The 27,175-nt window shown below is 36.9% G+C and overlaps 2 protein-coding genes across 3 annotated transcripts in view; one reads left to right on the top strand and one right to left on the bottom strand.

Annotated features, from left to right (window-relative positions):
• LOC126815895 (F-box/LRR-repeat protein fbxl-1) overlaps positions 1-27,175 on the bottom strand; it is a 109,194-nt gene that overhangs the window by 55,083 nt on the left and 26,936 nt on the right. Inside the window, exons 1-3 of one of the 2 annotated variants that reach the window (XM_050541934.2) lie at positions 25,014-25,426; positions 9,579-10,059; positions 65-331 (exon numbers count right to left, since the gene is read on the bottom strand). In XM_050541934.2, coding sequence (XP_050397891.1) covers positions 65-331; positions 9,579-10,059; positions 25,014-25,100 — 835 coding nt within the window. In that variant the 5' untranslated portion in view covers positions 25,101-25,426. Of the gene's footprint in view, positions 1-64; positions 332-9,578; positions 10,060-25,013; positions 25,427-27,175 lie in introns of those variants that run through there. The other variant, XM_050541935.2, reaches the window with a different exon arrangement.
• The window catches only part of LOC126815927 (zinc transporter ZIP13), a 40,595-nt gene continuing 38,856 nt past the window's right edge, over positions 25,437-27,175 (top strand). The window contains exon 1 of the mRNA XM_050542035.2: positions 25,437-25,875. Coding sequence (XP_050397992.1) covers positions 25,500-25,875 — 376 coding nt within the window. The 5' untranslated portion in view covers positions 25,437-25,499. The remainder of the gene's footprint in view (positions 25,876-27,175) is intronic.

Genomic DNA, 27,175 nt, shown 5'->3' with positions numbered 1-27,175 from the left:
CTACATTATACCAGTATATTGTAACAGTTGTGTTTTGTTGTGAATAATAAAATATCCAACCTACCTGTATGCTGTAACAGTAGTGTTTTCAGTTTCTTGCATCTCTGTATTAGGGTTTTAAACGAAGATCCTTTGATTCGAAGACAGAAGTTAAGAGACAGACATTCCAGGTGAATACAGTTGGATGTTAATAGTTCAATGTGCGAGTCATCAACAAAACTTATACCATATAGATTAACAATCTTTAAATTGGGGGTGTGAGCTTTGATTTTACTGATATTTATCACTTCATAGACATCTTCTTCAGATTCTGTGGACATCTCAAAAGTTCCTGCAATTAGAAAATTGGTTTTAAAGGTTCCTGCAATTAGAGAATCAAAAGTTCCTACCATTAGAAAATCAGTATTATTAAATGTTCCTGCAATTAGAAAATCAAAAGTTCCTACCGTTAAAAAATTGGTATTAAAAGCTCCTATAATTACAAAACTGGTATTAAAAGTTCTGACAATTAGAAAACCGGTATTAAAAGTTCTGAAAATTAGAAAATCGGTATTAAAAATTCCTACAATAAGAAAATCGGTATTAAAAGTTCCTATAATAAGAAAATCGGTATTAAAAGTGTCTACCATTAGAAAATCAGTATTACCAGTAAAATTCCTATAATTAGAAAATCGGTATTAAAAGTTCCTATAATTAGAAAATCGGTATTAAAAGTTCCTATAATTAGAAAATCGGTATATCATCAAAGTTTCAATATCTGTCAATAAGGCAACACTAATTTAATTATCAGTTTTTCTGGGTCTTGATAATCATACAGCCACATGAAAGATGTTTAGATTAGGCTAGCTTTGACCATTATTACTAAAGTCGGTATGATAAAAAACAAAGTCTCAATTATCCATTTTTGTGTTTAATTATTTTTCAAAAAATGTATTCCAAATTGCTAAATATCGCAGGCTAGCGATGACATCTAGAGTTAATTATGGTCTGGATAAGTTAATTAATGTCTAATTAATAATTTATAGAGAGAGAGAGAGAGAGAGAAATCAGGTTTAACGTCCACTCGACACAAACTAGGTCATTTCGGGACCAACACATGGTTCGATTTTTTTTTTTCAATAATTCGCTTGTGCGTCTTGGTTTTTAGTAGTGGAAGGAAACCAGAGGACCCATGGAAAACCCACGAGGTTGGACTGGCGACCCTACTCCTAGTCACGTACAACCTGGAAATTCGAAACAATGCCAGTTGACTCAATGAAAGACCTTATGATACAACGCGCACGTGCTAACCATTCGGCCATGATTTCAATCGTAGCGCGAATCATGCTATTGGGAACCTAGCACAAAATACAAGAGCAAGGATCAAGTCTTGAAAATATTTTCTCAAACAAAATGAAAATGAAATAGTTTTACATTGAAAACCGTTATTTTATTTATAATTTGGGGCCTGTTTCACGGAAATTTTAACTAAGATAAAATCCAAATTTTAGTAATTTGATTGGATGATATTAGATTGATTTTAGTGCTTAGCCAATCAAAATTGAAGTATCTACTAAAATTTGGATTTTATCTTTAGTTAAAATTGCGAGAAACAATTCCCTGAAGTGGACACATTCAACCATTTGGCCATCCAACCTCCCTCTTCCTCAGACAAAATGAATATGAAATAATTTTACATTTAAAATCGTTAATTTATTATTGATGCATTCAAAATTTAAGGATTATTTTGTCAAAACAAATGGACGCAGTTTCTTGGTTGCATAGCAATCTGATTAAAACACAGATCCTATTTCTTTTTGTTTTTTATAGTTCGAAATTTCGTTTTACTTGTCTTTACTGCACGAGGATCTGGAAGAGGTGTTATATAAGCTGCGTTCTGCCTGATGTAAGGGAATAGCCAATAAAACGGTCTTTTATGGCGAGTTCTTGGTCTTGGCGTGTGATGCACAGAACTGAGAGTATACTACTAGAAACATCAACGTTAATCAAATGTCTGACGTCATAGGGTCAAAAGCCGCTCGTAAGACCTCTGACGCGACCTCCCACTACAACCGGCCAGATCATCATGTAGTGTAGGCCATCGAAAGTATAAAAAAAAACCCAACAAAATATAGATCTGTATTTTAATCAGATTGGGTTGCATAGCAGATAACAGGTTGGTATAATGGAGGTGGATTGTAGAGGTAGAAGAGCAGGTTGGGAGGGGGGGGGGGGAGAATTAGTGATGAGAGAATATATAAAATAAGCATCTTTATTTACAGTCATCTCCATACACAGTGCTGAACATACATTATGTATGATTTAGATACAGAGCTGGCTTGAGTTCACAAAACATTCTCAGACTTAAGTTAAGAATTTACTCAACTTTTAATCACTGTTTATGAGAAATATCTTTGATCAAGAAACACAAAACTTTGTACATAGTTTCTTATTGATGTATTTGATACATTAAAACAACAAAAGTTTATAAATGGCTATATTTTAGCTAAGGTGAACAATATTGAGTGAATTCTTAACTTAAATCTGAGAATGCTTTGTGAACTTGGGTCATGGCCTTTCTCATATATTATTAACAATTAATATACCAGTACTGCAAATTTCAATTAAATTACTATATTCCGAGAGAAGTTATAAATGTTTGAAGTTTTGTAAGAATAGCTAGCCTTGATAGTCATTGCTACAACAATAATAAAGAAAGTTTTGATTTTCCATTTAAACATCAACTGATTATATTGCGCCGTGGGTTTAATTCACTTAATACCCAAGCCATTGATTATGGGCTTAAGTCATGTGAATAAATATCTAATAACATTTGAAACCAGATCAAGCTCTTGCATAATGTATGTTAAATTTATTATTCAAGCCGCATGGGATAATATTCAAATTTTCTCTTACAAGAGTCTAAAGTTGGTCTACACAAATAAACTCAGGGGCAGATCCAGAGGGGGGGGGATTTGGCCCCACCCACCCTGTTCAGCTACAATTTTTTTTTAAAACAGCACTTTTATAAGAAAAGTGTCACTGCCGTCTGCTTTTTCCTTTATCATTCAAGGCGTGATATAATGATACAGGCATATGCGATATCAATGAAATTGAATCACAATGTGATCCTATTAATTTATAATAAAAATTGACGTCAAACGGGGTATTGGATTTCTCTATTTAAAAAGCTCAATGTGTAGGTACATGTATGCCTACATAATTTACAGACGACTATGGCATCATGCATTGTCAACTGTTGAATTTCCTTAGCAGGAACCTGGCAAACCCCCTCCTGCAACAATTCCTGGATCCACCCCTGAAACTGTGCATAGATATAAGTTGTATAATTTGAAGTAATTAACCTTATTGTAGTGACTGATAACCTAATTACCTACATCTTAATACATATCAATGCAAAAACACTGTCCATTACACTCACATAGGCCGCAACAATTTCATGTTTTGTTTTTCTGTAATAGGAAAATGAGGGGTGAGAGAGAGAGAGAGAGAGGGTTTAACGTCCACTCGACACAAACTAGGTCATTTCGGGACTAACATATGGTTTACTTTTATTTCAATAATTCGCTTGCGCGTAGGGGTCTTTAGCAGTGGAAGGAAACCGGTGGACCCGGAGAATACCCACGAGGATGGACAGGTACAAAAAAGAAATGAAATGAAATGGGGTTTAATGTCCTACTGCTCTGCTCCTATACTGGGCTAATGAAGATGGGCATACACCATACAGTGTGCTATAAGGGAAATTTTGAGCGGAACTATGGCCTACTCTTATACTGAATTCCAACTGCCAAGGGATCTTTTACATGCACGCCAATGTAGAAATGGGATACATGACTTTAATAGTAAGTGCAGGAGGACCGCACTACGCGTAAAACAAAAATCTACAAGATAAACCTGCGGACAAGACAGAAAATAGACATTGCACCAAATAAACAAATATCAAATCAAGTGAATGGACCGGTGTAATGGCCACTCAAAAACAATGTCATTTCGGGACTAACATATGGTTCAATTTTATTTCAATAATTCACTTGTGCGTAGGGGTCTTTAGCAGTTGGAGGAAACCGGAGGGGGGAGGAAACCCACAAGGTTGGATCCTACTCCTTGTCACGTACAACCGGGGATTCGAAACCACGCCAGCTGTCTCAATGACATATGATTCATCGCGCACACGCTAACAATTCGGCCATCTACCCCCTCGTGTGTGTACAGTAGTTACGCATTTTCTTGTCAAAACAGTTATACATGTAGGCCTTACACAAAATGTGTTAGTTGATTTTTTCAAAATCTTTAAGTTATAAAAGTTTTGAAATATTTAACAAAACATACATTTATCGTGAAGTCCGGAAAATTAAAGAGGTTTGGCCTAATCGCCTGCTTTTCCTTGAATAATATATTTAGGTCATTATCTAGACAAAAGTTCAATTATGGAAGTTATCTAGTTATCTGTTAACTGTATTTGCCCTTAGGTCTCAGACAATAATTAAATACTTAATCTTAAATAGTATCAGTTATATCATAGTGTCTCAATTATAAGCTTTATTATCCAGTCCATGCATCTTTGTTGTGATGAAATAATCAACTGGACAATCTAGTCACACTTGAGCTGACATTAAATTTATTTATTTTTTTTTTTTCCAGACACAATATGAAGGTTAGCGCTAAATGATAAGGCCAGCTCAATTTTTGTCATAGGTCACGAGATGTAAACAGGGCTAGCGCTAATCCCAACCCTAACCCTGGACCTAGTCCCAATGCTTATAACTTTTAACCCTAACCTTGAATCACGCCAACAATCACCTGCCCTAACCTTCTTTACATCTCCGCGACCTTGACAAAAACTGAGCTGGCCTTAACAAATAGATTTAGCTAAGCTGGCCTTAACAAATAGATTTAGCTAACCATGAATCTATCAAGGTTAGCTATAAAAACAATTACTTCTGGTAATTCTTAATGATGAACAACCAATTTAGCTGTTCCGAGAGAGAGAGAGAGAGAGAGAGAGAGAGAGAGAGAGATTGATTAAGGTCAACTCAACACAAACTAGGTCATTTCAGGACTAATACACGGTTCAATTTTATAGAGGTCTTTAGCAGTGAGAGGTAACCTGAGGACTCTGCAAAAATTTACGAGTAGTTTGAACAGGCCAAGTGACCCTTCTCCTTGCCACGTACAAGCGGGAAACCCAAGCCACACCACTTAACTCAATCACAGACCTTATGATCTAAAGCGCATGCGTTAAACTATTCAGCTATCCAATCACCACCCCTTCTCAAATGGATAGTTAGAAATATTATCAGATTATGTGTTGAACACCTATATAAAATGTTTAAATCATAGAGTTATTGCCCTTCAGCAAGACTGTGTGTACACCCTACCACTGCAAGCCTGGAAATAAGCCATCCATGTCAGATGATGTCAGGCACAAAATTAGACCGTGTCATTGTTCAATTCCTCCGGCGCAAGTCATTTTGTCTGGTACTGATTTTTCTTTATTCAGGTATTCTTCGGATATTTTTAGTAAATGTTTGGCACAAATCTCATGTATAATATCATCAGTGCCTGACATTTTATCAGGTACCACTAAAAGTGTTCTTTCCAGGTCTGGTTGCCAAGAAACCTATCTTTTAGAAGAAATGGGGTCTGCTCCGACTGGGCTTATGAAGACGGGCATACGCCATACAGTGTGCTACGAGGGAAATTTTGCTTGTACAGCGGCACTACAGCCTATATCCAACTGCCAGGGGATCTTTTATGTGCATGCCAATGTGTACACGAGACCTCAGTATTTTTTTGTGCCATCCCAACGACTAGACAGCTGTTCTTGTTCTTTTAAAAGAAGCAGATCACACTAGGAAAAGATACATGCTTGGTATCTTCAGTGACATCATTGCGAGGATGGAAAAGAGCAAATTCAGTTTAAATGTTAGTAATTTTAGTTGAATGTTTATGAAGTATGATACCCTCCTCTCACCTGATGTAAAAGATCTCCCTGTTTTAAATAGAAATATTGATTGCCACATGATAACGTACATGACACGATGAAATATGAAACATCCCATATATATACAAGCCTTGACATTAAAGGTACCTGTCTCAGGTATGAATCATTACACTCTACCTGTCACAGACTTGTAAGGTACAAATCATTACACTCTATATACAAGCCTTGACATTAAGGCCCCCGCCTCAGACTTTGTCAGACACAACTTACAGTATCATTTAATCTTGTGTGAAATGAAATGGGGATTAATGTCCCACTGTTCTGCTCTGACCGACTGGGCTAATGAAGATGGGCATACACCATACAGGGTGTAATGAAGGAAATATTGCCCAGGCAGCGGCACTATGGCCTACACTTATATCGAATTCCAACTGCCAAGGGATGTTTTACGTGCACGCCAATGTATACACAGGACCTCGGTTTTTTGTCCCTTCAAACGACTAGACAGTTGTCCTTGTCAAACCCTCTGTCCTGCACAAATGGAAACCATGTTAGAAAATCCTTATGAACTTTCTCGGCCAATGCAGGGAGCGAACACCCGACCTGCAGGCTAGCGAGCCAGCGTTTTACCCACTTAACCACTGTGGCTCCCTTAATCTTGTGTATTTAGGACTAATTTCTTTTGCATTAATTCAATATCAAATCTTTGTTTAAAAATTCATAAAGATAGGTTGCCAGGCAACGAAACATACGCCCACAGCAGCTATATCGTCCGGGCAGTTAACAAGAGTTGTCGCATATTTTTACTTTCTCCGGTAATGAAACATTTATAATACATTAAAATCTGATTAAGAGTAACAACTCATTAAGTAATATCAGAAAACCATTAGAATTTGTTTGGTTTTTATAAAATTTCTGCCCCATGCTAACGTTTAGTATACGAAACTTTTAACATCATGGATTTAGCTGTTCAAGTCATAAAGATTCATTGAAAATCAATATACTTGTTCGTCTCAAGACCTTAAACTCTGTGTATCAATCTGAAGTCAATCGGATGATAACTTTAGCCTCTAGAGCGTCACAAGATTTGTCAAAGTGATCAGGGGCCATAACTCTGGCAGCAATTATATGAAATCATTGTTAAAAATCAATATGATTCTTTATCTCATGGCCTCAAACACTGTGTATAAATTTAAAGTCAATTAGATATTAACTTAGCCTCTAGAGCGTCCACAAGATTTTTCAAAGTGATTAAGGGCCATAACTCTGGCAGTATTTATTGGAAATCGCTGAAAATCAATAGGCTTCTTCGTCGCATGACCTTTAACACTGTGTATAAATTTAAAGTCAATCGGATATTAACTTTGACATCTAGAGCGTCCACAAGATTTTTTGAAGTGATCAAGGGCCATAACTTAGGCAGTAATTATCGAAAATCGTTGAAAATAAATCGATAGGCTTCTTCGTCTCAAGACCTTAAACACTGTGTATAAATTTAAAGTCAATTGAATATTAACTTTGACCTGTAGAGCGTCCACAAGATTTTTTGAAGTGATCAAGGGCCATAACTCTGGTAGTATTTATCGGAAATTGCTGCAATTCAATAGGCTTCTTCGTCTCATGACCTTAAACACTGTGTATAAATTTAAAGTCATTCGGATATTAACTTTAACCTCTAGAGCGTCCACAAGCAATTGTGGACGCCGGACCGACGGGGGCGACAACAATATACGACCACATTTCAATGTGGGCGTATAAAAATCATTTAAAATCTTCCCAAATCACCTAATTTGTACTTGTGTCCAGTTTAAAGCTGACTGAGTAATTCTGATAATGAGCGTCCAATTTACAAGTATTTAATTTCCTGATGACCACTGTTCAAAAATTAATCACTTTACATTAATAATTTGGTTTTTTATTTTTAACAGTGGTCGAAAAATTAGACATGCTTGTAAATTAGACACTCATTATCAAAATTGAATGGTCAGCTTTAAACTGGACACAAGTTAAAATTATATATGATTTTTGGTGATTTTAAACGATTTTTTTTTACAAATTTTTAAACAAAGATTTGATAATGAATGAATGTGAAAGAAATTAGTACTAAATACACAAGATTAAATGATACCTGGGTTACAGTGATATATATTACAGTACTGTATATAACAATGTATAGGTTGTGTAATAATTTATATCTGACAAAGTCTATGACACAGGTGCCACATGTCCAGTTTTGTATATATCATCCATTCTGTGAAATACCTGTAAATAACATTATTGATCTAAACTCATCTAATTCAGTTTCCAAAATTGTCTTTACAGAGTACTAATGAGTCGACTCTTTCAATTGATTTTGAAATTTGATCAGCTTTTGTCCATTTTTTAAAATCTGTATCGAGAGAACAGAAATCAAATCTGATGTGTAATTTTCCATATTGATTGACTCGTTATTTACTGATTCAACCCAATATTTAAAAGAAACTATTGTCCTTCACAACGACCTGTAATAACAACTTAGTCTCGTCTTCTGTCAGAGATACAAAATCAATCAACAGCGTAATCCCACCTCTACACCAAAGGTACAGTCATTATTGTCCTACCTCTATGCCAAAGGTACAGTCATTACTGTGGTAAATAAACTGAACAAAAGTTAAACAAAGTATACTGTGTACAGTCGATCAGCTATATGATGATACAAAACTGATTTTCCATTTTGACAAATTATGAATATACACAAATATTGAGTAGCTACCATGAGTTTTCCCAGCGTTGCACAGGTAGAACAGCTGTCTAGTCCTTCGGACGAGACGAAAAACCAAGGTCCTGTGTATACATTGAAATGCACGTAAAAGAACCCTTGATAGTTGGAATTCGATATAAGAGTAGGCGATAGTGCCGCTGCCCGGGCAAAATTTCCCTCATAGCACACTGTGTGGCGTATGCCCGTCTTCATTAGCCCAGCATAGGAGCAGAACAGTAGGACGTTAAACCCCATTTCATTTCATTTTGCATGCGTAGAACCCTGATATACTGTAATATAACTCTGAAATGGGAAATAGTAGTACAACGGCAACAGGCCTATATCAGTCCCCAGCTCCAGCTGCACTCTACCCCACACTCCAGCCTCGAGGCAGACCTACTGAACCAGAAGTACCATAACTCTGAAATCGGATGTGGTAGAACAACGGCAAAAGGCCTGCCCTCTACCCCACATTCCAGATTCGAGGCAGACCTACTGAAGCTGTCAACCACGAACATAGAAACGACGGCCAGGGTCCTGAACCGGAAGTACTATAATTCTGAAATCGGATGTGGTAGTACGACACCAACAGGCCTGCCCTCTACCCCACATTCCAGCCTCGAGTAAGACCTACTGATGCTGTCCACGACAAACAGACAACAGCCAGAGTCCTGAACCATATTACTCTGAAACTGAAACTGGTAGCAGATTGTCAACAGGCCTATGTCACTCCCCAACTCCAGCTGCCCTTGTTTCTTGTACCCACAAATTTCAGCCTCGGGACGGACCCACTGGACCCACCAACCACGAACAGACAATTATCAAACGACAGTCACAAACATAGAATTGATCACGAAAAAATATTTGTACCGTTTAAATTACTTTTGTACTCACCAATCAAATGAAGAACTTCCAACGATGAAAGACAACTGTAGATTCTCCTCATAAAACCTTCCAGAAAGATCACCTCCGAAAGACATATACACAAACTTCTTAAATTACACGGGAAGGCGTTCATGTCGTTAAAATCGTGGAGCTGCATAGCATTGGAGAAATCCAGAGTCATATATCTCAGATTTGGCGATTTATTGGACAGCTCCTGCATGACAGGTGCTGTTATTAGATCACAAGGTAACTCGATGTAATGGAGTGTTGGTCCAAAACGTAAATTTATCAGAGCCAGCAGAGTTTCAACTGTGTTGACGTGTAGTCCTGAATATTCTGGTCGGAGCGAAACTGCCTTCCATAGCCGACTATCATAGGCAAACAGACGCCATTTCCGACACACCTGAGCTACTTTGCCCAATTCTCGATGCTTGAGAAATGAAAATATATGCAGTACCAGTTTCTCTGGAATCTTCTCAATGGTGACAGCCTGAAAAAAAAAGAGATTAAGAAATTTAAAGTAATTAATAATAATACATTATAACGGTAAATCTCTTTGGGGGATATTCTATGCCCGGAATAACTTGTGGTCTGAAAGTCGGGGGCGACTTTGGATCTACATGTATACAGGGGAATTTGGGGTTATTCTTCTGAAAGTTTTTCTTTAAACCTGTAACAGGTTATTCTTCCAGGGTAGGGTTTTTTTTCATAAGAAAACATGACCTAAGGTTTTTCTTATTGGAATTCTGGGATATTCTCATTTTGCGTACAGGTAAACATAGACGGTTTATAAGTAAGATAAAGTCCTTGACTTTGGTTATGCGGGGGAATAAAGACTTCAGAAAAAACCCTCAACAGAACAACCTCGCACTACCAGCCTCGGTTTTTCTTTTTCTTGGGTTATTTTCGTCAGTCTTTCTTTCCCCAACATAACCCCAGTCTCGTGCTTTATCCTACACGTAAAATTCAACCCACCAGGGCATGCTCTAGGTGCTAGAAAATCTTCTCTCTTTGGATTGTTAATATTAGTGATTCTCGTAGTTTACATGTTCCTGAAGCAACGACCGCGAGTTTTACAACATCTAGCCGTTGCTTCATCAATACTCAACAATTCCCGAATTTTTGCACTTGTTGTGTTTACACGTGACTAATTAACATTGTCCAATCAGAGGTCGTGGCACATAACAAACTGTAAACAAATATGGCGGCCTCCATAGAAAAAGAAATAGACAAGTTTACAGCATTTGTTGATCAACCATGATTTCCAGCAACCTTGAAATTGATCGAACCTTGAACTTTGTAACTCGATTGTCACATGTAGACATTTTAGCTAGAAGCGCGAGATTTGATAATCGTAACGCTATTTTTAACGAAGGAATCTGATAGGATCACAAACTGGGCTTATACCCAATCGAAATTAGTACTAAAATACGCGGGGTATTACGTGAAGAGCTTGATAAGATGTACATAGTTAAGGCGAAATCGAGCCTTCTATTGAAGATGGTATTTTACGGGGTATACATGTGTCGATGTGGAGTATAAATAGAAACATAACATTTTACTGTTTTTCCAACCTCCATCCATCTACAAGTTAAAAACAGTATATAAGACGAATAGCTATTTAAAAACTGATACAGAATAACATTGTCAGATATTTTTTGGAAGATGTACAAAATGAAATTAAATGAAATGAGGTTTAACGTCCTACTGTTTTGCTCCGAACTGGGCTAATGATGACGGGCATACAGCATACAGTGGGCAATGAGGGAAATTTTGCCTGGTCAGCGGCACTACGGCCTACTCTTATATCGAATTCCAACTCTCAAGGGATCTTTTAAGTGCACACACAGTTTTTTGTCCCATCCAAACAACTAGACAGCTGTCCTTGTCAGACCCTCACTCCTGCACCACTGACAAGGGGAAACCATGTCGGAAAATCCCGATGAACCATCTCGGGCCAATGCAGGGATCTAACACACGACCTACCGGCTAGCGAGCCAGCATCTTAACCACTTAGCCACTGTGGCTCCCCTCCCAAAATAAAACACAACAGCTGGTAGTATATCTAGAGCTGTTGTAGATATCTGTGAGAGTGTACTACCTCTAATAGTTGTATTTCTTCCACGTGAAATGTTAATCTTTCTCATCTATTGTAGCTCAAGTAGTTAGATCTGGATTAATGTCAAAATAGTGTTATATATATAGATTGGCTTCAAGCACTATTATATACCATATTCTTTTACACAGGTATATATATACTGTTTGATAACAAGCACCTGCTCAAGTAATACACCTCTACTAATGGGGAGAGAGAGAGAGAGAGAGGGGGAGATAGAGAGAGAGAGAGAGAGAGAGAAAGGAAGATAGAGAGAGAGAGAGAGAGAGAGAGAGATAATAAAATCAATTTATAGGCCTATAGTACACTGTATTTCAATTAATCATTTTAATACACCTTTTACGCTTTGACAGAAATTATTTGTAACACGAACATTAACAATATAGAGAGAGAAATGGGGCTTAAGTCCACTAAACATAAACTAGGTCATTTTGGGACTAACATATGGTTCAATTTTATTTCAATAATTCGCTTGCGCATAGGGGTATTTAGCAGTGGGAGGAAATTGGACGACCCAGAGAAAACCCACGATGCTGGACAGGCAACCCTACTCCTTGTCACGTACAACCGGGGACTCGAAATCACCCAGTTATGTTCGGTGAAGTGTTTTCCGGTTGTTTTCTGGTGTTTTCCGGTATATAGTATTGACGATATTGAGTTAGAGACTTAGCTACTTTACTGTCCTGCTCCAACTGGGGTAATGAAGACCTTGGGTGAATCCCGTTGATATTGAGTTAGAGACTTTGTTACTTTAAGAAAGCCATTTTCAGAAAACAAATGGACAAACTCAGAGAAAACCCATAGTAACTGCCAGTTTCAGCAGTAGCAGGGGACTAATAAAATATTATAAAAGTGTTTGCTTGTTTTTATTTAAATAAAATCAATATAAGAAAGCAAATTTCAGCAAACAAACACAGAGAAAACCCATAGTAACTGCCCAATCTGGTTAAAACACAGATCCTATTTCGTTTTGTTTTTTATAGTTCAAAATTTCACTTTACTTGTCTTTACTACACTAGGATCTGGAAGAGTTGTTATCATTATTGACGTGTTCTGAATGATGTGAGGGATAAGCCAATGAAACGGTCTGTTACGGCATGCTCTTGATGTGAACTGCACGAAACTGTGGGTAGTCCACTAGAAACGTACATCAATGCTGATTGGTTAATCAAATATCTGATGTCATTTAATTGGGTCAAAAGCTGCTTGTATGACCTTGAAAGTATAAAAAACGAACAAACACAGAGAAAACCTATAGTAACTGCCAGTTTTAACAATAGCAGGGGACTAATAAAATAGCATATACCCTACTCTTGAAACCATATGCAATCAAATTATCAAGTTATTTTAAGATATTTGCAGATGTATTAAAAAACCTCAAAGTATATATGTTTATTATTATTTATTCCCTACTCTTGAAATCATAGACAATAAAGATGTTCAAGATATTTTAATTATCCATCTTTGAAAGACTATTAAGTTGTAATTTACCCAAATGATGAGATATCTGCCGGTGTATTATAAAATCTCAAAGTATGTAGAATGCTTATTATTTATTCCCTACTCTTGAAATCATGTACAACAATCAAATTATAAAGATGTTTAATTATTATCCAGCTTAGGAGAACATCATGCTGTAATTACCCCAGGATATTAATGGCGAGATATTTAAAATGTAATTAGACATATCTTGGTCTGTCTGTAATTAAAAAGGCAAGCGAAGAAAGGGATTTGAACGATTCACAGACACATTTAAATGGGGTTTAATGTTCTAGATGTTTAAACAAATAAGTCTAACATCCATTCCACACAAACTAGGTCATTTCCGGACTAACATATGGTTCAATTTTTTAAAATTAATTTGCTTGTGCGTAGGGGTCTTTAGCAGTGGGAGGAAACCAGATGACCCGGAGAAAACCCACGAGGTTGGACAGGCGACACTACTCCTTGTCACGTACAACCAGGGAATCGAAACCATGCCAGCTGACTCAATGACAGACCTTATGATACAACGTGTTCACCCATCAAACCCCAGTTTAGTATGGTATTGGTATAATGCATGGCGTTCAATGGCGTACATGTAAGACTGTTCAATCCCAGCGTGGTTTCCCCTTGTCAGTGATGCAGAACGGAGGGCCTGACAAGGACAGCTGTCTAGTCGTTCGGATGGGATGAAAAACCGAGGTCCCGTGTACACATTGGCATGCACGTAAAAGATCCCTTGGCAGTTGGAATTCGATATAAGAGTAGGCGGTAGTGCCGCTGCCCGGGCAAAATTTCCCTCATAGCACACTGTATGGCGTATGCCCGTCTTCATTAGCCCAGTTTAGGAGCAGAAGAGTAGGACGTTAAACACCATTTCATTTCATTTCATTTCCATGTATGACCGTTTCCATTAGCCTGGGTAGTGCTGTAAAGTAGGCCATTAAATCCCATTTCATTTCCATTTGCAATATATTAGTTAGAGAACATAATATTTTGTTCATGTGTAATTGTGTTATAGTCTCGTTATAACGGACAGACTGACAAAATAAAGAATAAAATCATCGAAAAATCAATATACCACTTCCCTACTCCTGGAGTCAGTTTCTATCACTTCAAACAGGGAATTCTAAATTCTGACAATACATAAAATATTGAAATATTCATGAACATTCCAACTTAGCAATCGCTATCAGGCCATGCTTCAAGAGGGGATCACGGTGGCTAAGTGGGTAAGACGCTGGCTCACTAGCCTGGAGGTTGTGTGTTTGATTCCTGCATTGGCTGAGAAAGTACATCCAGATTTCCCGGCATGGTTCTCCCTTGTCAGTGATGCAGGATGGTGGTCCTGACAAGGACAGATGTCTAGTTGTTCAGATGGGATGAAAAACCAAGGTCCCTTGTACACATTGGCGCGCACATAAAAGATCCCTTGACAGTTGGAATTCGATATAAGAATAGGCTATAGTGCTGCTGCCCGGGCAAAATTTCCCTCATAGCACACTGTATGGTGTATGTCCGTCTTCATTAACCCAGTCGGAGCAGACCAGTAGGACGTTAAACCCCATTTCATTTCATTTCCATGCTTCAAGAAACATATAAATATAACGTAAAGTTGTGGTCATTTACAAATTTCAAAGATATTAAAACAGTTTTTAAGATATCAATCTGATTAATATACAGATTATACGTTTGACGGCCTACACTACGTCAGGGGTCAAATGAGCGGCTGTTGACCCTATGACGTCAGACATTAATTAATCAATCAGCGTTTTTAGTGCTTTACTCACTGTTCCGTGCACAAAAAACTCGCTGTAACTGACCGTTTTATTGGCTAATCGTTCACATCAGCCAGAACACGTCAATGATAACATCCCTGATCCCAGTACAGTAAAGACAAGTAAAACGAAATTTTGAACTATAAAAAACGAAACGAAATAGGATCTGTGTTTTAACCAGATTGACCACTACACAACTAGGAAATGAAATGAAATGAGGTTTAACGTCCTACTTTTCTGTTCCAAACTGGGCTAATGAAGATGGGCATACGCCATACAGTGTACTATAAGGGAAATTTTACCTGGACAGCAGCACTACGGATCTATTCTTATATCGAATTCCAACTGTCAAGGGTTCTTTCACATGCATGGCAATCGTTTTTTGTCCCATCCAAATGACTATACACTGATAAGGAGGAACTACCCTGGAAAATCCTGATGAACTTTCTTGGCCAGTGCAGGGATTGATTGTTAAGATATAAATAAATTGAAGTTGCATCTTCATTAAGGTGTTTTAAAGACGTAGATCTGGCCCCGAGTTCCCAAAACATTCTCAGACTTAAGTTAAGAATTTACTCAAAATTGTTCGCTTTATTTTAACTAAAATATAGCCCTTTATATAACTGTTGTTGTTTTAATGTATCAAATACATCAATAAGAAACTATGTGCAAAGTTTTGTGTTTCTGGATCAAAGATATTTCTCATAAACAGTGATTCAAAGTGGAGTAAATTGTTAAATTGAGTCTGAGAATGTTTTGGGAACTCGGGGCTTGACCTTTATAACAGTCTTTCAGCTGTAAGCTTATACATGTATTTACCCCAATTTGTTTCCTTTTTACAGGATTTTCCAACACGGCTTCCCCTCATCAGACGTATAGGACGCCTTTTTGTTTCCTTTTTACAAAAGGGAGCCGCGGTACCTCAGGGTTTTCCAGCACGGCTTCCCCTCATCAGAGGTATACATGTAGCTACATGTAGGTTCCCACTATCACGATTTGCGCTGCAATTGAAATCGTGGAGTAATCGTGGTGATCCTAGCAGGTCTTATCATATATTGAGGTCAGTCGACATAGAAATCGGGTTGATCGTACGAAACGTATCTGAACGTAACTGCACGTACCAGATCTTGAACTCAATAGGGACAATCACACGACAGTGGAAACCTGGGAACAGTGTCTCTCATTCAAATGAGGTATCACGTACATACACATTGGCATAAATGACAATTTGGATTTGAAAGAAGAGTAGGCTGTAGAGCCACTGGTCGGGCAAAATGTCACTTGTAGCATACTGCATCACGCATTTCATGACTTCATTAGTCTCGTAGGTGCTGAGAAACAGGATGTTAAAACCCATTTCATTTAAATTACCTAATCTTGTGTATTTAGCATTAATTACCTAATCTTGTGTATTTAGCATTAATTACCTAATCTTGTGTATTTAGCATTAATTTCTTTCACATTTATTTAATATCAATCAAATCTTTGTATAAAAATTTGTAAAAATCGTTTAAAATAAACTGACCATTCAATTTTGATAATGAGTGTCTAATTTACAAGCGTTTAATTTCTCGATCACCATTAAAAAATAAACAACCCAATTGATCACTGATGTATAATGATTAATTTTTAAACAGTGGTCAGGAAATTAAACACTTGTAAATTGGACACTCATTATCAAAATTAATCAGTAAGCTTTAACCCTTTCAATGCTAGACGTAAATCCACTGCCTGTGCTAGACCCTTTTTTGAGGAAAAAAGGGAGGTTGGAACTGAATGCCAAGCAGTACTTATGGAAGCTTTTATGAAAAATCTTTTTGTCTGTTGGGATGGGCATGAGGTTGGGCTAAGAGGAAAAAATAGAATTTTGGAAATTTGCATAATAATGTAGTCACGTGACGTCATGGCGGCCATTTTGGATTTCTCATTTCACACTAAAGCTAACACGAAAACGAATTTTTCTCCATGAAATACTTAAAAGATATTGTTTTTTTACTGGATTTTGATAAAGATATATAAAATGAACAAAAATATCAATAGCAGCCATGAGCAATGCCGCCGCGAACACGCGCATCACGTCTCCCGCTGCCATGACCACGTGCGGATTGCAATACCTTGTTTTTACTTTCACTTTCATCCCCAAGTCCCATATCATTATCAATATAGTCAGTCAATAGATCTACACGTTCGGGAATCAGGAATTACCTACGTATTTTACGATCCTGCAGGCCAGCATTATTATCAACATCAGAATTATTGTCAGAATCTACTGCAGACACAGGGCTATCGTGTTCACATTGGGCTTGTTCATCATGCACGGGAGACATAGCTAGCCATGGGCGGAACGTTGCGCAAAAAATCACACACTTCATAATACCAATCACTGTCCTGACTACTATCATTATCAAGTAACTGGAAACGAATTATGTGTATCACCCGCCTCGAAATTGTCCACATGTTGGTCAGCAAGACGTCATTCACGACTTCGTCGAGAGTGCATCGTCTACGTTGTCACAATGCACTCCGCCATTTTACGGTTTGCTGCTTTGAAACACGTGGAAATATGTTCTAGTGTATAGAAAATACAATAGATGGCACTTGCAGTTACGGTACTAATTTTAGCGAGGGCTTTACTGAGTACACGGTAATACCGGGTACGGGCATTTTACCGACATTTTATAATACCCGGTACTACCGGGTATACGCAGTGAAAGGGTTAAACTGGACGCAGGTACAAATTAGATGATTTGGGGTATTTTAAATGATATTTACGAATTTTTAAACAAAGATTTGATATTAAACGAATGTGAAAGAAATTACATGTAGTGGTAGATACACAAGATTAAATAATACCCTGGTTACAGTGTATACAAAATGAACAAAACATTCTACATCTGTTGAACATCATTTAAGCTTTTTTACCAATAATAAATTTAGTTTCTATGGTAATTCAAAAATGATACAATAACCATTTCCAACAATTCTGATTCTAATGCCCGAGGGATGAGAATCGGTTTCTGATGTTGATCTATACACTTAAGACTTGCAGGCCAACATCCATAGAGTACTCTAAATCCATTAACCTTTAAGGCAAGTTTGATAAGATCACTTAAAGCACTTGGATGTTGTGAATTTGTGTATTAATAGATAAGTCTGTTTATTATTATCAACATGACTAAATCTTTAATGAGTGTATGATGATTGTTTTCATCCAGGATATACTAATAAACACACATTTACATGTATAAAAGAGAGAGAGAGAGAGAGAGAGAGAGAGAGAGAGAGAGAGAGAGAGGGAGAGAGAGAGAGAGGGAGGAGGTCATTTATTTCGGGACTAACATATACATGTATCGTATGTAAATATTTTATTTACCGCCCAGTGGGGAGAGGGAGAGAGAGAGAGAGTTTAACTCCACTTGACATAGGTCATTTTGGGACTAACATATGGTCTTTAGCTGCGGGAGGAAACGGGAAGACCCTGAGAAAACCCACAAGGTTGGACAGGTGCCCCCTACTCCTTGTCACATACAACCGGGGAATCAAAACCACGCCAGTTGACTCAATGACAGACCTTATGATACAATGTGCACGCGCTAACCCTTCGGCCATCCAATCCCCCACAGGAGCTTGATGATACAACGCGCACCTGCTAACCCTTCGGCCATCCAACCCCCACAGGAACTTGATGGACACAAGCTCAATAAAGCACATAAAAAAACAGTAATGATGTACATGTATGCAAATATTTTTGTTGAGCAGAGTAAGACAAGCATTCTTATAAATCATTGATCCATCATCACCTGATGAACATGACAGTGAGCTCAGACATTTGTTTTACTTCACTATTGTAAGTTCTCATTTATTATTTACACATCTATTTCTATCATTGTTAACTAAGAGACTTGGATACCTTATATACAGAGAGAGAGAGAGAGAGAGAGAGAGAGATCTTATACAGAAAGAGAGAGAGAGAGAGAGAGAGAGAGATCTTATACAGAGAGAGAGAGATCTTATACAGAAAGAGAGAGAGAGAGAGAGAGAGAGAGAGAGAGATATCTTATACAGAGAGAGAGAGAGAGAGAGAGAGAGAGAGAGAGAGAGAGAGAGATCTTATACAGAAAGAGAGAGAGAGAGAGAGAGAGAGAGATCTTATACAGAGAGAGAGAGAGAGAGAGAGATCTTATACAGAAAAAGAGAGAGAGAGAGAGAGAGAGAGAGATCTTATACAGAAAGAGAGAGAGAGAGAGAGAGAAAGGGAGAGATGGGGTTTAACATCCACTCCACACAAACTAGGTCTTTTCGGTACTAACATATGGTTCAATTCTATTTCAATAATCCGCTTGCACCTAGGGGTCTTTAGTAGTGGGAGGAAACCAGAGGACCCACAGAGAAAGAAAGAGGGTTTAAAAGTCCACACCACACAAACTAGGTCTTTTCGGTACTAACAATTCTATTTCAATAATTCGCTTGCGCATAGGGGTCTGTGGCAGTGGAGGAAACCGGAGGACCTGGAGAAAACCCACGAGGTTGGACAGGTGACACTACTCTTTATCACAGACAGATGACCCTACTGCTTGTCACGTACAACCAGGAAATCGAAACTATGGCAGTTGCCTCATTGACAGACCTTATGATACAATGCGCTCGTGCTAACCATTCCGCCAAACAACCTTATATCATACAGGGGAGAGAGAGATAGAGAGATAGAGAGATGGGTAACGTCCACAGACACAAACTACATCCACAGGTGATTTTGGGACTAACATGGTTCTATTGTATTTCAATAATTTGCTGATGTGTAGGGGTACGCAGGAAATCAGAGGACCCGGACAAAACTAGGTCTTTTTCAGGACTAACATATGTTTCATGTTTATTTCAATAAATCTTTTGTCTAGGGGTCAATAGCTGTAGAAGGAAACTAGAGGACTCACAGAAAACCCATGAGGTTTGACAAGCGACCCTACTCCTTGTCAAGTACAAGCATGGAATCCAAACCAAGCCACTTGACTCAATGACAGACCTTACATAGTACATAAGGATACAGATAGAGTCTTATTACGGAAATGACAAAAGAAAATTTTGATATTAAAAGTTCATTCTTTTCAAAATCAGGAATCGCAAAAAAAATAAAAATTTCAGTTGTTTAATTAATCATCCTTCAATACTTTTTTTAAAAATATTATTTATTGAGTTTCTATTTTTGATTAATGTTAAAGTCTGTCTTTATTGAACATAATTAAACATACATCATGCAAGAGCTAAATCTGCCTATTCCAGGTCTTTCTTTAGGCCTGAAATGTTATCTAAATTAATAATTAGACATTAATTAACTTATCCAGCCCATAATCAACTCTCGATGGCATCACTAGCCTGCGATCTTTAGTGGATTATGAGCCAATTTACTGCATGACTTTCCTTCACGATTTAACAATTAAATGGATAATCCAGACTATGACTTTAGTAATGATGATCGAGGCTAGGCGGTAATTTCAATCGCTTAGTTTTCGGTTCATAGTGGATCAATTTGAATGAAATTTGCAGCAAATTGCCTTTACATCATCTAGTTTTTAATTATTATAGTGAGAACTGCCAACTCATTATCAAATCTCCCATAATGTATCTTTAATTAATTATCCTACAATACTTTTTGTAAATAAATTATTTACTGAGTTTCTATTTTTGATTAATGTTAAAGTCTGTCTTTATTGAACTTGATTTAATAGCACCGAGCCATTATCCTCCAAACACAGGTGTTAATTACATTCTATCAATTGTGTCAATTTTATAAAAGCTGCTACTAATGTAGTCATATCACGACTTAATCCCTACTAATATCTACTCCAACTGATTATATAGTGTAATGGTTGATAAAACAGGCATTATGCAAGAGCTATATCTGTCCATTACATGTCTTTATTTAGGTTGATTGGCTGGTGACGTCACAGGCACTACACATAGTATATACATTATTTATACACAATATATCACTACCTGTACAGTATATCTCTGATATATACATCACGGTTCAATTAACACGTGACTGGCCTAATCATAATCCCCGAATTATCGTCTTGTACTGTTATAGATTAGACTTTTTGTGATTGGAGTATTTTCGAGTGAATTTAAAATGCTTTATCATGCCGTAGACCAATTTAAGCGTCCTTTATTTAAAAAGGTCACGTGACAGATGAAGACGACCCAAGCAATTAGCCCATTTACCGGTAATTTGGATAATATTTGATTTCCCAAACTATCTCTATATAAGCACAGAAATACAAATAGTGCCAGTAATTTGTCGTTATATTCATTATTGGCTATATATAATTATAATAAGCATTTCTATACACAAACAATTTATATCGTAACTCCATTTGAAATTCACGGCGAATATTTAATTGTTCAATGACTATGCATAACAATAGATCGCCCTCATTTCTCAGCCAATCATCGCTGGGAGTCTTATTACCGTGTACGGTACCATGCATACTACGGCCGTAGTAACTGACGTTAAATTTTGGAGCGACAATTGCATCGAATAATTTATATTCAGATTTCGTATCAAGTCCATTAAATATTGTCTAAACGCCAATCAACAAATAATACGAGGCTACTTTATTACAAAAACATCGGTGAACAAATCTAATTGATTATTGGGTAAAAAATAATTATAAACAACTGATGAGTAATGTACGATTCAACCATTAGTTGTGGTGTGGAGAAATGTTTGCAGCAAAGTTCCCCCGTAACTTGTGTCGTTCGTTCGTGGAGTTCTACCTAGAGTGATGTCTTTGATCGGGCGGGCTAATAATAACCTAATCAGCATTCTTAATCCAACATCTTTACTTGTAAATTAATTTATAACCCCATGTGTGTGCAACGCTAATCATAATCTACATCAATATGTAAATTAATTTATGGCCCCATGTCTGCAACTTTAGTCCGATTGATTAATGATAGATATTAACGACAGTACACTTTATCAATACACAAAGATAGTTAGATGACCGTTCTCAATCTCTTAATTCTAACGTATAATATTGAGATATTTGTTCCTATTTCATTTTTACGGTTGATTTCAGAGTAATGAAGTCAAATCCACATACATAAAGAAAGACGCCGTACGATGACTACAGGAAATCGAGCTACGGATCATCGTTAAAAAATCACATTTCAGTCATGTTTGACTTTAATGATTCATTTTGCATGACCACATCTTTCACTTCTGTACTCTTTTACTCGGGGAAATTAGAACCACAATACTCTTCTGACGGAAATATATTTCGAATCATTTGGACTGCACACGATTGTAGAGTGGCTCTTATCAAAAAGTCACTTTAAAACACAGTTTTAAAATCGCTGTCGTGAGAAGAGAGGGCGGGACATTATAAAACAAATTCTAAATAGGATCTTAAATTAAAATAAATTACAAAACAAATTATTCCGCAGTCGATTGTTTTATTTAATTAGGGGATTAAGGAGTCAGTCAAACATTAACGAATACACACGCCAGCTGTATATAGGTAATTAAGGAATAAACATTCCGAATATGCATTCGGTCACTGTGACGTCACTGGCGTCTGAGGGGATTAAGAGTGTTTTCGATAATTGGCAAAGTCGTTTTTATGGGAGGTCTATTTTTGCGACTTTGAGTGAAGATAACTGAATTAATTTCAATCAGATTGGTGTGAACTTGCCGTAAAGTGGATAAAGTAACCATTGGCTACATGTATCTCAAAGTTTCCAGACCCATCTTATGTGCACTTTAAAAATAAATAATGAAAAAAGAACATGCTGAAAATGTCAGTCAAATTACTTCACCCTGAGTCTAGGTATTGACGATATATTATAGTCTAGCCTTGATTGTCATTACTACCATTGTTACGATAATAAACAAAGTCTTGATTATCCATGTATTTAAATCTACTTATATCTCAACCATCTGATGGCATCACGAGTTGATTCCGGTCTTGGTAAGTTTATGGAAATGAAATGAAATGGGGTTTAACGTCCTACTGTTCTGCTCCACTGGGCTAATGAAGACGGGCATACGCCATACAGTGTGCTATGAGGGAAATTTTGCCCGGACAGTGGCACTATGGCCTATTCTTATATCAAATTCCAACTGCCTAGGGATCCTTTACGTGCACACCAATCTGTATATGGGACCTTAGTTTTTCATCATATCCGAACGACTAGACAGCTGTCCTTGGGTAAGTTAATATGTCTAATTAATTATTCATAGGCCTAAAGAAAGATCTGCAATAGGCGGATTTATCTCTTGCATAATGCCTGTTTAATTACAATGTAAGAAAATTAATAAAAAAATGTACCAAATTGGGCTTCACAGCGCATTTACTAATTTTGATATATTCCTAGTAGACTTATTATTGTCGTCCAAAATTTGGCTTTATTGTAAGGACTTTTTAATATCTGGATTTCTCACCTACATCTACTATTGTAAACATCTTACTGATCTAAAATATTCAATATATTTTGTAAACATCTTTTCCAACTAAAAGATTTAATATTGTAAACATTTTTACAACTAAAGGGTGGGGGGTTGGATGGCTGAATGGTTAGCGTGCGCGCGCTGTATCATAAATTCTGTCATTGAGTCGACTGGCATGGTTTCGAATCCCTGGTTGTACGTGGCAAGGAGTAGGGTCGCCTATCCAACCTCGTGGGTTTTCTCCAGGGCCTCCGGTTTCCTCCCACTGCGCAAGCGAATTATGTAAATAAAATTAAACCATACGTTAGTCCCGAAATGACCTAGTTTGTGTCGAGTGGACATTAAACCCCATTTCTCTCTCACAACTAAAGGATTTAATATTGTATTAGCATTTTATCCAACTAAAAGATTTTCTTCTAAATTCAGGGCACCTATAATAAAGTTTTTGTCATCATAGGCATACCGCTTCAATGACTGTTAGGGGGGGAGAACTAGAAATGCCCGAAAAAAATCGGGTTTGCCCCCCCCCCATGAAAAAATTGTTGAAAGTTCGGGGCCTGGCCCCCTGGCTCATACATTCATACACCTATGTTTGTTATATATAGGTCTATAGTTTCTAAAAAAAAGAAATGTAATTTTTTGAATCTATACATGTTTAAATAAAAGTGTTTACTGATAAAATTGTTACCTCACCTTGGTATATTAAAAAATTATATATGCTGATATGTATAATTATATATACAGACCTACATCAGAGATTAAAGGAGGTAAGTCTCTAACTCAATATCATCCAAAATCTTCAACATTTAAAACACGAATTATTTGTCAATTTAAAACAACATTGATGCTGTGATCTTACCGGAAAAGGGTGGGCTTCTGATATCCAATATTTAAGACAAAATAAATATTTTACCATTGGTACACGAATCGTGTACCATAATGCGTTTCAGCCCCAGTTCTAGCAAGAGACTAGAGGAACGAGGCTAGACATATTGCACCAAACCAAACGGCTTATGTAGACTGGAATAACCAGACGCTAGGAATTTGCACTCGATTGAGACGGCTGGCTTATTTCACGGAACATAACTGATTTGAAATTTGAGTAAAAACGGAAACGATTGAATGTAAATCAGTTTATATACATTCATATTACGGTATTATATGAGTTGCGACCCACTTGTGTCAATTTCTAGGTCCCAAATATTAGCGATTTAGCTCCTTTAAACTATTTATTTATGTAAAAATATTTCATATCACACATTTATTTTGACACTTATCCCTATAATTAACTAATTAATATTCCAAAAACGAAATCTTAGAGGCATGGTAATGCATAGGCCATAGAAAACGCACAATTTAAAATTTCCAGTGTATAGTATAAATTCAATTAGTGACGTAACAATCTCTTAAATGAAGCTATTATCAGGCGTTATTTCACGCTTATAACTGCAAGAAAGAAATTCTATCTACAACGTAACAACAGTTACATATATTCTGTATCAGCATAATGACTCATGGCGCTACAGTTTACAACATTATATTGAAAAGATCTTGTAACATATATTCATACACCAGTTAAAACGAAATGCACGTGCATCATAAATTGTAATATATCTTACCGGGGCATAACGGCGTTCCTGAGTGTGTGCTGCAGCAACTTGCGTCGCATCTTGAGCGATATCAAATAAATCCGACCGAAAATCCATCACTAATATCACCCTCCCAGCCCCCAAAATCTACAAATTCACTCCATTATAACGGCACTAAGTCATCTAGCGATAGGCACGTCAGTTCTTTAGTCTGGTAACTATTCCCATCCTTGCTTCGAGCCACGGTATACTTTCCCGCGAGTAAAATGAATTCGTGCTATGTAGGTCAAAGGCCAATTCTTTGACGCAATTCCCGTTAGACGGTGGTAGATTCGTAGCAGTGAATAAACAGGGGTGTTAATACATAATCTAAAAATACAGTTGGGTTATGTTCAATAATTAAACGTACACTGGCTGACAGTAGATAAAAGTTGTTAGTTACTAAGAGCGATAGCCATATTGATTTGCTGGCGATGCCAGCTCTGTATTGAGGTCAAAGTTGAAAGTTCGCGTCAAATGTTGTTGTTGCATGTACGGTGTGAATGTGTGTCCTGGTTTAAAGGTGTAAATTTGATATCACCTAAAACAATGGGTTGTTATCAAGTGACTTTGATTTTACTTATCATTCTAATGATATTCATCAGCGTATCAGCTGCTGATATCCATCGTACAAAGACCACTTTACACAGAACTAAAAGTCGACGCGATAGCAATTCAGTACAGGGAGACGTGGCGAGCGATTGGGACTCAACAAACGAAAACATGCTTCTTGGACATTTAACGTACGAGACGTGGTGCTATTCACTTTTTTCAGCAGTGCTTGTGGGACTTAGTGGAATATTTCCATTATTAGTGATTCCTATTGAAGCAGGTCCATCTCTGAAACACGGAGGTGAGTACATGTCGAACTAATCCTATAACCTGATCATATATATATGTATATTGTTGTAGACTCCACCAGAACAAATCTTCAGACTAAACTATTTTTAGATTAGCCAATAGCAGAACCCATGGCACTGCCAAAAATGCATCATATTTCACAAACATTTCTTCTTGGCACCAATTTGTCACGTAGCCCACAAGGAGAATATTTCCACATTTTTCTCTGTCATGACATACGTGATTAACTGATTAACGTCAGTATGTCAGTAAACAGTGAGTTACATATTTTGTCATAGAGTCAATAGCTGACGTTGCTACCTCCTACTATTAGCATAGGTAGGGTATATATCCCGGACATTCTTGACACAATACTGTCACCTTAAACTTGTTATGTTAAAGACAAAATACACAGTAATTCATCTATCTGACTTGGTATGTTTTATAAGGGTTTTGATAAACAGTAGAACAATTAGTAGGCTATATTAGATAGCAAACAACCATGATATAAATATGGGAGCTAAATCTCTATTCTTTGGCACCTAGAAATGGACATGAATGGGCCACAACGCATATTATAATGTAATATGAATGTATATAAACTGATCTACATTCAATCGTTTCTGTGTTTTACTGTAATTTCTAATCCGTTCTGTTCGGTGAAATATGCGAAGAGTCCAAATTGAATGGCTGTCTTTGGTGTCCGGTTATTCCAGTCTATATCAATAGTATTCTCCCGTGGGATATGTTTAGCCTCGTTCATTGAGTTGCTTCATTAAAAATGGTGCTCAAAAGCATTCTGGCACGCGATTTGTGTACCAATTTTAAATTTTCATTTTGTCTTAAATATTGGATATCAGAAGCCCATATTTTCATGGCCTAAGATAACAACATCAATGTTGATTTAAATTGACAAAAAAAAATTCATGTGTGGATGATATTAAGTTAGTGACTTGCCTCTTTTAAAATTTATTAAGTTTTATCAAAATACAATACAATCAAGAAAAAAATACATTGTAATGTTAACCTCACAATGTCCGTTTTTTATGTGATAAATTTGTATAACCATGGTCTATTAGTTCATGGTATATCAGATAATATTCAACCCCCAGCCCAATGATTCAGTTCAGCTGGTTGAAGTTTATAAACACAAAATAATATTAATTCACAGTAGATTATTAATTAAATATCACATTATTATGGTTAAAACATATATTAGTATATACGACCCCATTGACTCAGTTCAGTTACATGTAGTTGAAGTTTATTAACACAAAATAATATAAAATCACAGATATTCACATTATTATGGT

Source organism: Patella vulgata, chromosome 3, assembly GCF_932274485.2.
Source record: "Patella vulgata chromosome 3, xgPatVulg1.2, whole genome shotgun sequence".
NCBI lineage: Eukaryota > Metazoa > Mollusca > Gastropoda > Patellidae > Patella > Patella vulgata.
The sequence above is the reverse complement of the archived record's forward strand: the minus strand, read 5'-3'. Positions and strand labels throughout refer to the sequence as shown.